Source organism: Chroicocephalus ridibundus, chromosome 20 (assembly GCF_963924245.1).
Source record: "Chroicocephalus ridibundus chromosome 20, bChrRid1.1, whole genome shotgun sequence".
Classification (NCBI taxonomy): Eukaryota; Metazoa; Chordata; class Aves; order Charadriiformes; family Laridae; genus Chroicocephalus; species Chroicocephalus ridibundus.
In genome coordinates, this window is record NC_086303.1 from 261,818 (window position 1) to 277,290 (window position 15,473).

A 15,473-nucleotide genomic window follows, 5' to 3' on the forward strand; every position below is an offset into this window, starting at 1 on the left:
TGAATGGGAATGGCTTTGTGGTGACTCTGTCCCTGGCTCACGCCATCCTAAAACCAGGCAAGATCCCCTCCTCCAAGGGACAGTGGGATGTCCCCGCTTTGACCACATCCTGCTTCCACTCCCTAGGACGAAGCTCCTGGAGAGTGAGTCCATGAATGAGTCTCTGCGTCGGAGCCTCTCGCGCGTCTCTGCCCGGCCCCCCTACTCCATGGGCTCGTCCCCAGCACCCGGCTTGGCTGGCCTGTGCAGCCCTGCTGCTCTGGTGGAGACAGAGGCCTCCGACGTCCTCCAACGGGCCAAGCAGGACCTGGAGCGCCTGAAAAAGAAGGAGAGGAGGCAGCGAAGGAAGAGGTGAAGGCAGCTGCTGTGCGATGTTGGGGAGGGGGAGGCTGTGTGTCGGTCCCTGTCTGTACTTGCGGGCTCTGGTATCCTGCTTCTTCCTGCACCCATGCTAAAGCCAGAGCCCAAACGCCTGGGTTCCCCTCCCAGCACTGCCTTGCCCTTGGTCTCCTGGTCATCCACCACATGATCCTGGAGGCTGTGTTCCGCAAAGGGTCCCAAAGCAGGAGGTGATGGGGGCTCTGTCAGGACCCATTGCTGGGCTTCCCCGCACTGGGACTCACCAGCACCCCTCTGCTCTCCCTCAGCCCAGAGAAGGAAGCATTTAAGAAGCGTCAGAAACTGCAGCAGGACAACGGGGAGGAAACGGATGAGAACGAGGTGGAAGAGGTGAATGGGCTTCGTGCTTGTACCGAGGGGGGCGTTTGGGTGTGGAGCATTGTCATCGCCCCATGTGGGAGGGGGTTCCAAGCCTAGCCTGGCCCTGCAGGCAGGCTGGAGGGTTTGTGGAGCTGAGGACTCCATGCTGGAGTAGGAGGAAGTTGGATGCTCCCCGGACAGCCCCACTGCGCAGCAAGGAGCCCACATCCCTTTGGGCTTGGTTTCAGCTGCTGTAGGTGAAGGGGGATGGGGCGATGCTCAGCAGTGTACACTGAGGGGCCAGAAATGGTGCTGCAGCCCCCAGGCATCCCGCATGGGAGGCTGAGGTCCGTTGTGGGTGCTGCAGCCCGTCGCTGTGGGTTCAGCTTAGGTTCGGATCAGGGAAGAGCTGCAGAGGCTGAGGTTAGGCACTCATCTCTTAGGAGGAGGAGGAACAGGATGAGAGCGGCTGTGAGGAAGAGGACGGACGTGAGGATGAAGATGAGGACTCGGGCAGTGAAGAGAGCCTGGTGGACTCAGACTCGGATGCAGAGGAGAAGGGTAAAGTGCGGGGCTGCACATGCAGCCCAGGGTATGGGGGTGTATTTGCTGGTGTCTCCTGGGCCTGGGAAGAGAGAGTCTGTTGGGACTCCCCCTGCCATGTCTCCTCCGGGGGGCTTGGAGAAGCACTAGGGTTGCTGCAGGGAGTCTCCAACGCTCTGGGGTGCAGCTGCTCCCCAGCAATGTGGGTTCCCATCAGCTCCCTCTGCCCTCTCCTTGTGCTGTGACCCAGTGGGGCCGTAGGAGTGATGCTTCCCCATCCCTCCCAGCCTGACTGTTTCCCACTGGCCTGCAGCCGTGAATTTCCAGGCCGACCTGGCGGATCTGACTTGTGAGATAGAGATCAAGCAGAAGCTGATCGATGAGCTGGAGAACAGTCAGCGGCGCCTGCAGACCCTCAAGCACCAGTATGAGGAGAAGCTTATCCTGCTGCAGAACAAGATCCGGGACACACAGCTGGAGCGGGACCGGGTCCTACAGAACCTCAGTGAGAATCGCCCCACCCATGGGATCCCATCCCCGCAGCATCAGGCCCCAGTCCCCACTCCTGCCCACCTGACTCAGACCCAAAGCATCCACCCCCTGCATGCAATGCTGGCTCTGCTAGAGCTTTGCCATCCCCCTGCCTCTGCTTGAGCCCTTGGGACTCCCAAGACCCTACTTGTCTTGTTGCGGGAGCAGGATTAGTCAGCTGAAGAGGTCCTAAGCCCACTGATGCTGAAGAGGTGGCTGGAAAGGGTGGCGAGGCAAAGCCTTGAACACTGCTTCATGGGATGTGGGAATACTTGGGGAAATTGAGGTGCTGTGGGGCACATGAAGACTCCAAAGACCTGATGGTGTAGCTGATCTCTTGGCTCAGCAGGGCAGGATCACCCAAGTACATGGCTGTAGATCTAGGTCTGCAGCTCCTCTCGGCCCAGTGACCGTGCTGTAACCCGCTGTCCCCACCCTCCACTGAGCCCGAACCCGTCTCTTCCACTGGGTTCCCCCAGGCAGACCCCAGCCTGTGATGGGGCCAGAGCAGAGGGCTGAGGGATGGGGAGGGAGCAGTGCCTGGTGCCTCCATGCAGGGTGTGTAGGTTCAGGAGGAGCCTGGGGTGCGTGGCCATCACAAGCTCTCTCCTCGCTCCCCCAGGCACCATGGAGTGCTACACGGAGGAGAAAGCCAACAAGATCAAAGCAGATTATGAGAAGCGGCTGAAGGAGATGAACCGGGACCTGCAGAAGCTCCAGGCAGCCCAGAAGGAGCATGCTCGCCTGCTCAAGAACCAGTCACGCTACGAGCGGGAGCTGAGGAAGCTGCAGGCGGAGGTGGCCGAGATGAAGAAGGCAAAGGTACCCAGACATGCCAGGGCAGGGAGGGCATCCCCTGGTCAAGTCTGGCTCCCTGCTCAGAAGCTATGTTTTCCACCCCTGGTAGCAAGTGCAAGGCATCCATCTGGGACAGTCAGGTGCCTGCACCGCCATGCAGTACCTTCCTGTTCCAGGTTGCCCTGATGAAGCAGATGCGGGAGGAGCAGCAGCGGAGGCGTCTGGCAGAGACGAAGAGGAATCGGGAGATTGCACAGCTCAAGAAGGAGCAACGCCGTCAGGAAGTGAGAGCCCAGTCTGCTGCATTCTGTGGGGCATCCCTGTGCAGGGGGGGAATTGGGCTGGGTGGTGGTGGATGTTTGTCCTTCTCTGGCACTTTGAGGTGCTCGTAAAAACCAGTTGGTGAAGCCCAGGGCCCATGGCTACACCTATGGCCTTTGCCAAGGGCCACATGGCCCCAGCTGAATGGCTTTCAAGGGCTTCCCGCAGCTCCCAGTGTGGTTGTGGGAGATGCTGTGAGCTCCTCGCCATGGTCAGGGGGCAACGTGGCATCAGGGCCAGCCTCAAGGCTGGAAACCTGCTCACTGTTAAAATCAGAAGTGAGACTGTTCTCGCAAAAGTAACTGCTCCAAGCTTTAGTGGTGGGAGCCCTGCAACTGCGACCATCACTGGGGTGCCTGGGCAGGACCCCAGGAGTCTCTCTCTCTCTCTCTCTCTCTTGTGCAGTTTCAGATCCGGGCTCTGGAGTCTCAGAAGCGGCAGCAGGAAATAGTGCTGCGGAGGAAAACTCAGGAGGTGATGGGCAGGGGGGTGGGTTTGCCTCCATATAGCCCCCGGCCCCTTGGGGGTCCTGGCCCCAGCACTTGGCTCAGAGACGCCCTGTCCTCCAGTCAGTGCCAGCTCTGGAAGCGGGTTTACCAAAAGGGTGGGAGGATTTTTATGGCTCAGTAGCCAGGTGGGAGATGGTTGCAGGCAGTAGAGAATCACCGGTCTCTTGGGGCAGCTGAGCCTGGCAGCAGGGGGTGGGCTATGAGGGAGAACGGAGAAACCCATGGGGCACGAATGGCCCTGGGGATTTGGGTCTCCAGAGCTGCCGCTCTTGATCCCGTGAGGACCTGGGGGTGACGGCAACAGGTTTGGGCTGTCTGACACCCTCTGCCTCTCCTCTGGGCAGGTCTCAGCACTGCGCCGTCTTGCCAAGCCCATGTCAGACCGGGTTGCAGGCAGGACAAGCCAAAAGCCGGCCATGCTGGACTCGGGCGCGGAGGTCTCAGCCAGCACCACCTCCTCCGAGCCCGAGTCCGGTGCTCGCTCTGTCTCCAGCATCGTGCGCCAGTGGAACAGGAAAATCAACAACTTCCTGGGAGACCCCTCATCCTCCGTGAACGGGGCTCGGCCCACCAGGTCAGGGCGGGGGCTGTGTGGATGGGTGATGAGGCATCCCGGGACTCCCATGTCTGGCTGCTGATGGAGGTTGAACGCCAGCTTCTTACTGTGCATTTGGCCCATGTTAAACCACTGACCCAGTGACAGGCTGTGCAGGCAGCGTGTGACTGACTGCCACCTGGGCTTGAGCCCAGTGCTGACCTTCCACAAGTATTAAACACCACGGCACAAACCCTGCTAGGCTCATCCCTTGTCCCTCCCTTTGCTAAGGGGCAATGGAAAAGTTGGGCAATCCAGAAACGATGCAGATGCCTCCTCTGCTTCTGGCCAGCCAGAGGCCAAGCATCCTTTTGGGGCAAGCACAGCTTTCCAGGCCAGTCACTCATCTGCCTCTTCTCCCCTCTGGCTGTAGGAAGAAGTTCCCCAAGAAGGGGGCGAGCCAGACCTTCAGCAAAACTGCCCGCCTCAAGTGGCAGTCACTGGAGCGGCGCATCTTCGACATTGTCATGCAGAGGATGACCATCGTCAACCTGGAGGCTGACATGGAGCGGCTCATCAAGGTGACAGTGGTGCAGGGGTCAGGGAGAGCTGGGCGGTAGGTGTGGGGCAGAGGGACAGCATGCTGACAGTGCCAATCCCTCTGCCTTTTCCCCCAGAAACGTGAGGAGCTGGCATTGCTGCAGGAAGCGTTGCTGGGCAAGAGGGCGAAACTGCAGGCAGAGAGCCCCAAGGAGCAGAAGGGGCTGCAGGAGCTGAACGAGGAGATCGAGGTGCTGGGGGCCAACATCGACTACATCAACGATAGCATTTCTGACTGCCAGGCCACCATCATGCAGATTGAGGAGACCAAGGTGGGTGGCTGGACTGGGCCCAGCTGGCAGAGAGTAAGAGCATCCCTGGGAGGTGAGGGTGTCCTTGGGCATGGCCAGGCTGGGCGTCCCGGAGTTCTCCTGTAAGCTGTGCCACACGCTCCGTGGGGCCTCACCCACACAGTTGCTACTCATGAGGTGGTTAATGCATGAGGTGGTTAATGGTCCTGCACTTGGGTCACAACAGCCCCAGGCAGGGTTACAAGCTTGGGGCAGAGCGGCTGGAGAGCTGCCTGGCGGAAAAGCACCTGGGGGTGTTGGTCGACAACCGGCTGAATATGAGCCAGCAGTGTGCCCAGGTGGCCAAGAAGGCCAACAGCATCCTGGCCTGTGTCGGGAACGGCGTGGTGAGTAGGACTAGGGAAGTGATGGTCCCCCCGTACCCGGCACTGGTGAGGCCCCGCCTCGAGTGCTGCGTCCAGTTTTGGGCCCCCTCACCACAAAACAGACACTGAGGTGCTGGAGTGAGTCCAGAGAAGGGCAATGGAGCTGATGAAGGGGCTGGAGAATTAGTCTCATGAGGAGCAGCTGAGGGAGCTGGGGGTGTTCAGCCTGGAGAAAAGGACGCTGAGGGGAGACCTTCTGGCTCTGCAACTCCCTGAAAGGAGGGGGTAGCCAGGGGGGGTCAGTCTCTTCTCCCAAGGAACAGGCGATGGGACAAGAGGAAATGGCCTCAAGTTGCTCCAGGGGAGGTTTAGACTGGATATTAGGAAAAATTTTTACACTGAAAGGGTTATTAAGCATTGGAACAGGCTGCCCAGGGAAGTGGCTGAGGCACCATCCCTGGAGGTATTTAAAAGATGGGTAGACATAGCGCTTAGAGATATAGTTTAGTGATGGTTTTTGTCAGAGTTAGGTCGATGGTTGCACTAGATGATCTGAAAGGTCCCTTCCAACCTGGGCAATGCTATGATCCTATGAATTATGGAGGGGAGTGCTGCCAGGTCCTTGTACGTCCATGGACCCGCGGCTGGTGCCCTGCACCACACTGTCACGGGATGTAGGAAAGAAGTTGCGGCCCCCCTCCTGCCCAGGGAGTTTTATGTGCTGGAAACATCCCGGGGAGGACTGCCTTTTTTTTGTAGCAGAAACTCCGCAGGTTTTGTGCCCAGTTTAGGCACTGGGCATGCCACAGAGGCTGTGCAGCTCCTGGCTCCCCTCTAGTGGCTGCAGCCTGAGCTGGAGGCTGTGTGCTGTCCCTGGCTGTCACTCCGATAGGCAGGGAAGAAGGGGCTGTTGCTAATTCACAATAGCCTTTCGACCGGTGGTCTGATCTGCTGTGGATTCCTGTGAATATCTGCAGATTAGTGTCTAATTAAGTGTTGTCAGCAGGATTCCTGTAGCAACACAGAAGCCCTTCAGGTGGCGTTGGCTGTCTGCATGGCTGGATCTCCTCCTTAGCCACTTGGGCAGACTGAGGAGAGCGAGTGTCGGGACTGGGCAGCGCTGGCAGGGCGCTGGAGGTGCTGTGCTGGCCACAGTGCCCCTTCTGCCAATCCCACACCCAGTGGCAAAGCTCCCCTGCTGCATCCAACGCCTGTCCCTCCATGTTTCAGGAGGAGCTGGACTCCACGGACACCTCAGTGGTGATCAGCTCCTGCTCCCTGGCTGAAGCCCGTCTCCTGCTGGACAACTTCCTGAAGGCCTCCATTGACAAGGTGCGGGGCCAAGCTGGGATCTGGATGCGTGATGGGGTTTCCCGCAGACGGGGAGGGGAGCAGGGTGCCAGGGTGGGGACCTGCTGGCAAGGACCCGAGACACTCGCTTGAGGCCTGGCATGGCTGTCCTTCCCCAGGGGCTGCAGGTGGCACAGAAGGAGGCCCAGATCCGCTTGCTGGAGGGGCGCCTGCGTCAGACGGACGTGACCGGTTCCTCGCAGAACCATGCCATCCTGGACGCCCTGCGGGAGAAGGCCGAGTCACACCCTGAGCTGCAGGCCCTGATCCACAACGTCCAGCAAGGTGGGATGCAGGGCTGGCGCATCCTCGTGCCAGGGATGCCGCCTGTGGGGCGAGGTGCCCACCCATGCCAGCCCTCCAAGAAGCATTTGGAGGTTCCATGGCTGGGACCAGTGTGCCCAGGGCTCCCCCAAGGGTGATGCTGGGTGGGGACATGTGCTCCCGCCACCACACAACAGGGGCAAGGACTGCCCCCCACCCTCCCCCAACTGCCCAGGCTGTCCCCTCCTCCACGTGGCTCAGATGGGGCTCAGCACGAAGGGGTCCCCTCTGAGCTGCTGATGTGCTGTCTCCTGCCTGGACAGAGAATGGCTACACCAGCACGGACGAGGAAGTCTCGGAGTTCAGCCTGGCTTCAGATGGGAGGTGAGCACCCAGCCCAGCCCTGCCTGAGCTCGTGGTGGCTGGGGGGACCAGGGGTGGGGTGGGATGTCTGGTGCCACCCATGGAACCTTGCAGGTGGACATGGATGAAAAAAGCCCTGCCTAAGCTTTCCTGTGGTGCCCAGCTCTTGGGGAGAAGAGCAGAGAAATCTCTTAGACATCAGCAGGGAGTGCAAACTAGGTCATCCCTTGGAGAAAGGGTGCCAGGGAGCAGGGGGTGACCCAAAGAGTTTGGTGGGCTGGTGGCACCCGGATCTCTGAAAGGGGTTTGGCACTGAAAATCCATCTTTGGTCCTTTCCCCTTACAGCATCTCCCAGTCTTTCACCATGAAGGGCTCAGCAAGCCAGGATGACTTCAAGTTCAAGGTTAGTTGGCCTTTCTGTGTGGCCCCGGCACAGGGAATGGGAGGAGGGGTAGAGGGCACATTCAGCGATGCTCCAGGTCTCTGCTCCATAGTCTGACCATTGTAGAGCCAGGCTTGGCATAAGGCAATATGGCTGGTCTTTGGGTGGGGTAAGATCTAGGTGAGACGGAACCCAGGCCTCCTGGTCCTGTGGTCCTCTGAAGCACCAGAGACTTGGGAAACATCCACAACAGCAGCCTCCAGATTTGTGTGGGCACCAAGGAGGTTCCTGGTCAGCGCTGCATCCATCGTGGGCAAAGGTGGAGGAAAGCACCTGTTGACTTGCACGTTTGCTTAGAGTATTAGGAGAGCCAGCACTGTGATGGGCATCCCAGCATGATGCAGGGGGAACTCAAGCTCCTGTGGCCAGAGAGCATGAGCTGCTCCACCCCACAGCTCTCTGGCCGCTCTTGCTGTCCTCCACCTGTGCTGCCTGTGCCTGAGCCTTCTGCCCTGTTCTAGGGAGAGCCCAAGCTCTCAGGGCAGATGAAGGCGGTGTCAGCCGAGTGTCTAGGACACACACTGGATGTCTCCACCAAGAACATCACCAAGTCCTTGGCATCCCTCATGGAGATCAAAGAGGATGGGATCAGCTTCTCCATCCGAGATCCCTATTACAAGGAGAAGGTGTCACGCACCATCAGCCTGCCCACGCGAGGAAGCACCTTGTGAGCATGGGGTGATGGGTGTCTGCGCATTGGGAGGCTCGTGGGCCATGCAGGTGGGAAGCTATGCCCTGGCTGCGGAGTTGCAGAGTGGTGAGGGCGAGACCAATTCTGCATCTGTGCAGGCTTATCTGCAGCAAGCAGTGGTAGGTTTCTCCAGTGGGCCTTGGAGAGTGTCTAGGTGTATGTTTGTATCCTCTGCAGATGGATATGGGTACTCCAGGAAAGAAGCGGGGTGTGCGAGGGTTCCTGGCTCGCTGCCCTGGGTTATCAGCCTTCTTGGAGGCTTCTTGGGTTGCCAAAAGCCTCTGCACTCATGGGATGACTTGAGGCATCCTCTGATCTTGTGATGGCGACTCCAGAGCAGCCCAGCTTTTCCTTTTTCTGCTGAGGAAGGACATGGGTATTGAGCATGGAGGGATCCCAGCAGGGGGAGCAGGCACCCACTGTGCTCTGTTCTCTTGCTTTAGTCCCAGGCAATCTCGTGGCTCAGACACTTCGCCTCTGACAAGGAGGAAATCCTATGACCGTGGGCAACCTGCCAGGTGAGCTTGTGAGCTGGAGAAATGGCCACCTGGGCAGGGTGAGGCTGGGTGGCCCAGACAAGTGGGGAGAGATGCTGGCTGGGCCGGCTCCTGCTGGGCCCTGGTATATGCCAGGCAGCTGCTGGGTGAGCAATTTCCAAGTCATATGTCCCTCTAATCCTTCCTGGCTCAGGCCTCCAGATGTTGGCTTCACGCCTCCCTCATCCCCACCCACCCGTCCACGCAACGACCGCAATGTCTTCTCTCGTCTCACGAGCAACCAGAGTCAGGGGTCTGCCTTGGATAAGTAAGTCCTGGTGGGGCGGGAGGGTCTGAGGGAGAGGGACCCACACCGTAACAGCAGACGGCGCGTACCCGGTCCCATGGTGGGGTGTAGGATCACAGGACTTGGGTCGGCTTCAGCCAGCCTCCCGCCACCATTTTCGTTCCCTGCTCCTCTCTGTGAGGGAGCAGATGCTCTGCAAGGGCCATGCTGGACCCTTGCCCTGTCCCGCCTGCTGTGTGTCACCTCTAAGCTGGCCGCTTGCAGGAGCTCACAGTCCTGGCCTCTGGCTAATCCCTACTTGGAGATATGGTTGTGCCAGACTTGAACCCCTTGAAAAAGCTATGGAGCAGGATGGGATGAGGTGGGATGGGGGCTCGCAGGAAGCTGAAGGACTGGCATCAACCCACAAATGCTGCTCCAGCCTCCCCCTGCAGCAGGTTGGGCGGCTGCCCTCGTCTTGGAGCATTGCTAGCGGCGCCGACGTTCCCTGATGGAGACCTGCTGTCTGATCCTCACACGCCCTCCTGCTCCTCTCCCCTGGTTCTCCGTGTGTGCTTCTCTTTCTCCCTCTCTCCCCTCCTCTTCTCTGTCCTATGCAATAACAATCCTCCATCTCTGACTCCTCTGCTGCCTCTTCTAGTCTGGGTTTTCTCTCCCATAATCCTGCTAATTTTCTGCCCCTAGGTCTGATGACAGCGATTCCTCTGTCTCGGAGGTGCTGAGGTATAGACAACTTTCTATTTATTATCCCTTCCTCCACTCCTCCTCCTCCTTCTTTCTGTCTCATGAGTCTGCTCTCCCTTGTCCCTGCATGCTCCACCTGCACCTTGCTGCTCTCCCTCACCTCCCACCTTGTGTGTGCTGTCCCCTCCTGGCATGCCACCTCCTGTGTCTGACACTGTCCCCTCGGTTACAAGTTTGAACTGTTCCTAGTCTGATCAGCCCTTGGAAACTTGGCACTGGGTTCACCTGTGGGCACTGGCTGGTTTGGGGTAGCAGCATGTTCCCCTCCATCTCTGATGGGCTGTCATCAGCATGACACCACCGTGTCCCATCCTGTCCCCCAGCTCTCCAGCAGGACCGTGTGATGCTGGGGAAAGAGGAAGGCAGCCCTGGGCACTCCCAGTGTGTCCTTCTTGCAAACATCTTCCAGACAAATATCTCCAGGTGCTCCCCACACCTGGTTGTGCTTCCCTGGTGCTGGGCTGTGGGTGGGTAGATATCTTTCCCAAAGAAACCAAGTCGGATTGTGATGCAGAGCTCAGCCTTGGGGTTAAGGTGCTCCTGTGCTTGTCCCACTGCACCCTCCTGGCTACAGAGATTTCCCGACATGAGGGCCACCTTTCCGCCATCCTTTAGGAACATTAGCTCTGCAGCACCCGGGTGTCACCATGCCCTGAGTTCCCACAGTCACTGGGGAGGTGGCACCAGATGTGTCTGCGCTGCATGACCTTGCGCAGTTTGCAGTCAGGCAGCAACAAAAGTCCATCAATAACATCTCATCCCGGGGAGCTGGGATTTCCATTTAGATTCAGTGTCACCTCAAGGCTGGTAGAAACACTAGGGGTCAGGGGAGGGCTGTTTAATTTGAGATTTAAGTGCAGCTGCTAACGAGAAAGAAAGATCACATGCATGTGGTTTCCAAACCCAAATTAACGAGCCTGAATTTCATCCTCATGACTAATGCAAACCTTACATGGCCTCGGGCCTGCCCTTCTCCAGCCCTGTGCCTCAGCTTTCCTGCCTATAAGAAGAGACTAGCACAGCCCAGGACCCCACGGCTGCGTGGAGGCTCTGCTTTGGGACACCAGCTGGGAGGAGCTGTTGGTGGCCTTGCACACTAGGGTCTGGAAGGGAAGGGCCTGAGCACTGCTGAAGTGGAGGGGATTGGCAGATGTTGTGTCCAGAGGGACAGGCAGCAGGTGTCTCTTGAAGGAGGGCTTGCCAGACAGGTCCTCTCCTGCTCAGAGCCAGTGGTGGGTGCAGAACTTCCATAGCCATTGCAACAGGGACGCTGGGTGCAAATGCCAGTGCTGTCCTGTCACCCGTGTGGCCTTATGTAAAGGATTAGGGCCCTGTCTCCAAATCACAGAATCGTAGAATCATTTGAGTTGAAGGAGACCTTGAAGACCATCTAGTTCCAACCCCGCTGCCCTGGGCAGGGACACCTCCCACCAGCCCCGTCCAACCTGGCCTTGAACCCCTCCAGGGATGGGGCAGCCACAGCTTCTCTGGGCAACCTGGGCCAGGGGCTCACCACCCCCACAGTAAAGAATTTCTTCCCCATATCTCATCTAAATCTCCCTTCATCCAGTTTAAAACCATCACTCCTTGTCCTGCTGCTCCCCTCCCTGATCCAGAGCCCCTCCCCAGCTTTTCTGGAGCCCCTTTAGGGACTGGAAGGGGCTCTAAGGTCTCCCTGGAGCCTTGTCTTCTCCAGGCTGAACACCGCCAGCTCTCTCAGCCTGTCCTCACAGCAGAGGGGCTCCAGCCTCCTCTGGCCGCACTCCAAGAGGTCCACATAAATGTCACCAGCTACAGGCTGACAGCCTCCAAGGAGCTGCGGTGCTGGTATCCTGAAACACTCATCCCAGCAGGGCTGCAGAAAGTGTAGTTTGTCACAAACTGACCTGAGGACCAATGAGCTGGGTCTCCTGGTTCTGGCCAGGCATGAGAGGTTCATCAGGAGAGTAGAGGCCCCTGGGCAGACCCCCTTTCCCAATCTGTGTTGCTGGGGCAGAGGTAGTAGGTAGGGGCTGCTCCTGGAGAGATTTCTAGGATTTCCATGAAGAGCTTTGCTCAGACATGCCGGGTTCAGATGGAGGGGCCCATCGCCCACCAGGCAGTGGAAGATGCTTGGGGTGAGGCAGCTCTTGCTCTTCCATGGCCCTGGGACTGTGTAGCGTGATGAGTTTCCACGCACACCCTCTACCATGCTGCTTCTTTCTTTCCCACGCAAGGGGCATCATTAACCCGGTGGGTGGCACCAAGAACGCCCGGACAGCCCCGCTGCAGTGCGTCTCCGTGGCAGAAGGACACACCAAGCCTGTGCTCTGCCTGGATGCCACCGATGAGCTGCTTTTCACTGGGTCCAAAGGTGTGTGGTCGACAGAGAAGGCATGAGGGTTGCTGGCCTGCGGACGCAATGGGAGCAAGTTGGCACGGGAGAATACGTGAAGTGCCAGACACCATGGGGATGGTTCCTCCTTGGCCTCTCTCCTGTACTCAACATTGAACCTTACCCTGCACTGCCCTGATGCTGGGGCTCTCTGGCTCCTTTTCTCTGGCCCTGTGGGTGTGGGGAGGCAATGCTCAGAAAGGGTATTGCCACCAGCCTGACACTCTTGAGCACATTCTTCCTCCCGCAGACCGGAGCTGCAAAATGTGGAACCTGGTGACGGGCCAAGAAATTGCTTCCCTCAAGGGTCATCCAAACAACGTGGTTTCCATCAAGTACTGCAGCCACACAGGACTGGTGTTCACTGTGTCCACATCGTACATCAAAGTGTGGGACATCCGGGACTCGGCGCGGTGCATCCGCACCCTCACGTACGTGGCAGGTGGAGGCAGCTGTGGGGGACCCTGGGCATTCTGGATATCTCTGGCTTTGCAGAAGCCAGTCCCAGGATCTACTGGGGCTGTGGAGAGGGTCAAGTACCAGCTGCTTTAGTGTCAGTTTGCAGCACTGCATCCTTAGGGAACAGGGAGCTTGGGGTGAGGGGACCCATGGGCACATCCTGCGGCGAAGGCTCAGGGTAGAGAGCTTTGAAGAGGTTTGCTACTTCTGGGGGTGGCCAAGAGAGGCAGCAGCTCTGTAGAGGAGGCACAGCCACTAACAACATTGCGGCTGAGTAAATCCCAGGCTCTCCATTGGGAAACTCAAATCTCTATGAGGAGTTTGAGACAGGCTGTAGCTGTGGTCTGCCAACCTGGAGCAGGGCTCAAATGTTAGGAGAGTATGGCAGGCTAGGGTTACCAGCTCGCTCCAGCACAGAGCTCCTTTCTCCATCCAGCCTCAGCTCATCTAGCTTGGCCTGATGGTGCTTCTCCCCTGGTGCAGAGGAAAAATACCTCCGCCTCCCTGTGCTGACTGCCAGCACTTCCCTGCAGGAAGCAAAGAGGAATGGGAGGAGAGAAGAGCAGCCCTCAAATGGAAACCTGGGCAGGCTCCTTCATGTCATGCACACACTGACATCCTTGGCTGCCTCTGCAAGCAGGGCACTGGCCTAGGGGACAGAAGTCTTGTTGATCCCATGGTGGCCAGAGAGATGGTGATACCTCTAGGGCCTTTCCTTGATGTGCCCACCTGGAGCCAACAGCCCCATGTGGTTCCACAGTGGGGCCTCAGTGGCTCTGATCGCTGCTCATCCCTTGACCTCTCTCCCACTTAGATCTTCTGGACAGGTCATCTCTGGGGATGCATGTGCTGGGACCACCACTCGCACTGTCACCAGCGTGCAGGGGGAGCACCAGATCAACCAGATTGCTCTCAACCCCACTGGCACCATGCTCTATACTGCAACTGGTAACTCCGTCCGCATCTGGGAGCTGAGCAGGTGAGGGGGTCGTGCTGGGGTGGGCAGGACAGCTTGTGGATGCTGAGTGGACACTGTCTGCCCAGGGGCACCTTAAATGACTCCCACCAGGGAAAGTGAAAGCCTCTTTGGCAATGGAAATTGCATGGAATAAAGACTTTCAGGACCATTTCCTATGGGACTCAAGGGGTGATAAGCGGGGTGATAAGCAGCAGTGGAGCTACTTCGGGTTGGGGGGTTTGTCTGTGAGCTGGGCAGAGCTTAGGAGAAGGGGAAAGACACATGAGATGAGCAGCAGTATCCCTCTGGTTTTCCCCTTGCCCACCTCCCCGCCAGGCGGGCACTGGGCTGCTGACCCCATGCTGCAGCCTAGGCTCTGTAGCCAGATGCTGGCATGCCCCGAGGCTGCCTTCTTCCCCTGGCATCGCTGGGAAGAGACGTGTCCCTGCTCACAGTCCCCCAAACGGAACAACCCCTACTGGGAGGGCTTCAGGGCTGTGGGGGGCTCTGCCGGGGAGAGCCCCTTGGAGGAGCTTCAGCACCCGGGAAGGGGTTGTCTGACCCGTGTTATTGAACTCAGGTTGCAGCCCATCGGGAAGCTGAGTGGCCACATTGGGCCTGTGATGTGTCTCACAGTGAACCAGACAGCGAGCAACCATGACCTGGTGGTGACAGGCTCCAAAGATCACTACGTCAAGGTACTCTCCTTGGAGAGCAGAGCCCTGTGTCTCATAGGGAAGCCCAGATGTTGGCAACCCCTAAGGTCTCTTCTCTCCCCCAGAAATCTGAGCCCAGATTTTTGTTTTCAGTCTGCATGTGAGGTTTCTGCTTATCTCCTCACCCCAAATCTTGCCTTCTGCTTGGTCCACAGTACAAATGCGCCTTTGGAGATGGATTTGCATCTCTCTCATCCCTCAGGCTCTGGTACTTGCATGTTATGGCTGACCCAGATTAGCAGCTCACCCTGTTCTGCTCGATTCTCCACGCCGATACAGATGCTTTGTGGCTGTTCCTTCACAATTCCAGCAGAGCAAGAGTTTGCCCCTCCCTTTTAGGCTTTTGCCATTTTTTAGCAGATTGAATTGCAACTGGCACCAGGGGAGTGAAGAGGGAGGGTGAGATGATGAGGGAGGCAGGATCCCTCTCTTCTAACAGCTGCAAGCTGTTAGATTGTCTCATGGAGGTATGTGAAAGCTCACCATGAGTAAAACGTAGCAGAATGGGGGCTGTCTCTGGTGGCAGACCGCCCCTGATGGTGATAGGACACCTGGACAGATCTCAGCCCCAAAAAAATCTCCACTGGCCAATTCCCACTCCCCTTTCCAGCATCACTCTGGGTGCCCTGAGCAGAGAAAACAGTGTGATGGCCAAGTTCCCCAAGAGAGGTTCAACTCTGTTTTCAGGGACATCTGGGTCTCTCAACCACTATTTTTCCCCCAGGTGTTTGAGATTGCTGAGGGCATGGTGGGCAATATTGGCCCCACTCACAACTTTGAGCCCCCTCACTATGACGGTATCGAGTGCCTGGCCATTCAGGGAGACATCCTCTTCAGCGGCTCCAGGGACAACGGCATAAAGAAGTGGGATCTGGAGCAGCAGGAACTTATCCAGGTCTGGAGGGGAGCACACAAGTCCTCGGGGTGACGCGGGGCAGAGGAGTATTGCTGCTGGGGTCCTGCGCTCAGCTAACAGGCAACTCCCGTTCCTGGGAATCTGGCAGCGCATGCGCAAGGTGGCTCTGTGCCCCCGTAAGTTTGTGCTGTAGGGCACTCGGGATTGCCAGCTCCCTCTGGCACACAGGCTGCAACATCAGTTGCAGTGCCAGGTGTTGTGTTCCTCTCCGAAGACAGGGCTGTTGTCTCCTGCCCAGGGAACAAACCAAGCCATGACTT

The 15,473-nt window shown here is 58.0% G+C and overlaps 1 protein-coding gene across 5 annotated transcripts in view; it reads left to right on the forward strand.

Moving 5' to 3' along the window:
- KIF21B (kinesin family member 21B) overlaps positions 1 to 15,473 on the forward strand; it is a 44,095-nt gene that overhangs the window by 22,044 nt on the left and 6,578 nt on the right. For 3 of the 5 annotated variants that reach the window (XR_010073796.1, XM_063356404.1, XM_063356403.1), the window contains exons 11-33: positions 127 to 351; positions 648 to 729; positions 1,143 to 1,260; positions 1,556 to 1,747; positions 2,396 to 2,595; positions 2,748 to 2,855; positions 3,298 to 3,366; positions 3,746 to 3,975; positions 4,370 to 4,517; positions 4,614 to 4,808; positions 6,383 to 6,484; positions 6,622 to 6,787; positions 7,090 to 7,150; positions 7,476 to 7,533; positions 8,034 to 8,239; positions 8,707 to 8,781; positions 8,954 to 9,067; positions 9,731 to 9,769; positions 12,007 to 12,143; positions 12,415 to 12,595; positions 13,438 to 13,602; positions 14,162 to 14,279; positions 15,022 to 15,192. Coding sequence is in view for 3 of the 5 variants with exons in the window: in XM_063356404.1 (XP_063212474.1) it covers positions 127 to 351; positions 648 to 729; positions 1,143 to 1,260; positions 1,556 to 1,747; positions 2,396 to 2,595; positions 2,748 to 2,855; positions 3,298 to 3,366; positions 3,746 to 3,975; positions 4,370 to 4,517; positions 4,614 to 4,808; positions 6,383 to 6,484; positions 6,622 to 6,787; positions 7,090 to 7,150; positions 7,476 to 7,533; positions 8,034 to 8,239; positions 8,707 to 8,781; positions 8,954 to 9,067; positions 9,731 to 9,769; positions 12,007 to 12,143; positions 12,415 to 12,595; positions 13,438 to 13,602; positions 14,162 to 14,279; positions 15,022 to 15,192 (3,160 nt within the window). In the remaining 2 variants the exon portion in view is untranslated. The remainder of the gene's footprint in view (positions 1 to 126; positions 352 to 647; positions 730 to 1,142; positions 1,261 to 1,555; positions 1,748 to 2,395; positions 2,596 to 2,747; positions 2,856 to 3,297; positions 3,367 to 3,745; positions 3,976 to 4,369; positions 4,518 to 4,613; positions 4,809 to 6,382; positions 6,485 to 6,621; positions 6,788 to 7,089; positions 7,151 to 7,475; positions 7,534 to 8,033; positions 8,240 to 8,706; positions 8,782 to 8,953; positions 9,068 to 9,730; positions 9,770 to 12,006; positions 12,144 to 12,414; positions 12,596 to 13,437; positions 13,603 to 14,161; positions 14,280 to 15,021; positions 15,193 to 15,473) is intronic. The other 2 variants (XR_010073797.1, XM_063356405.1) reach the window with 1 other exon arrangement.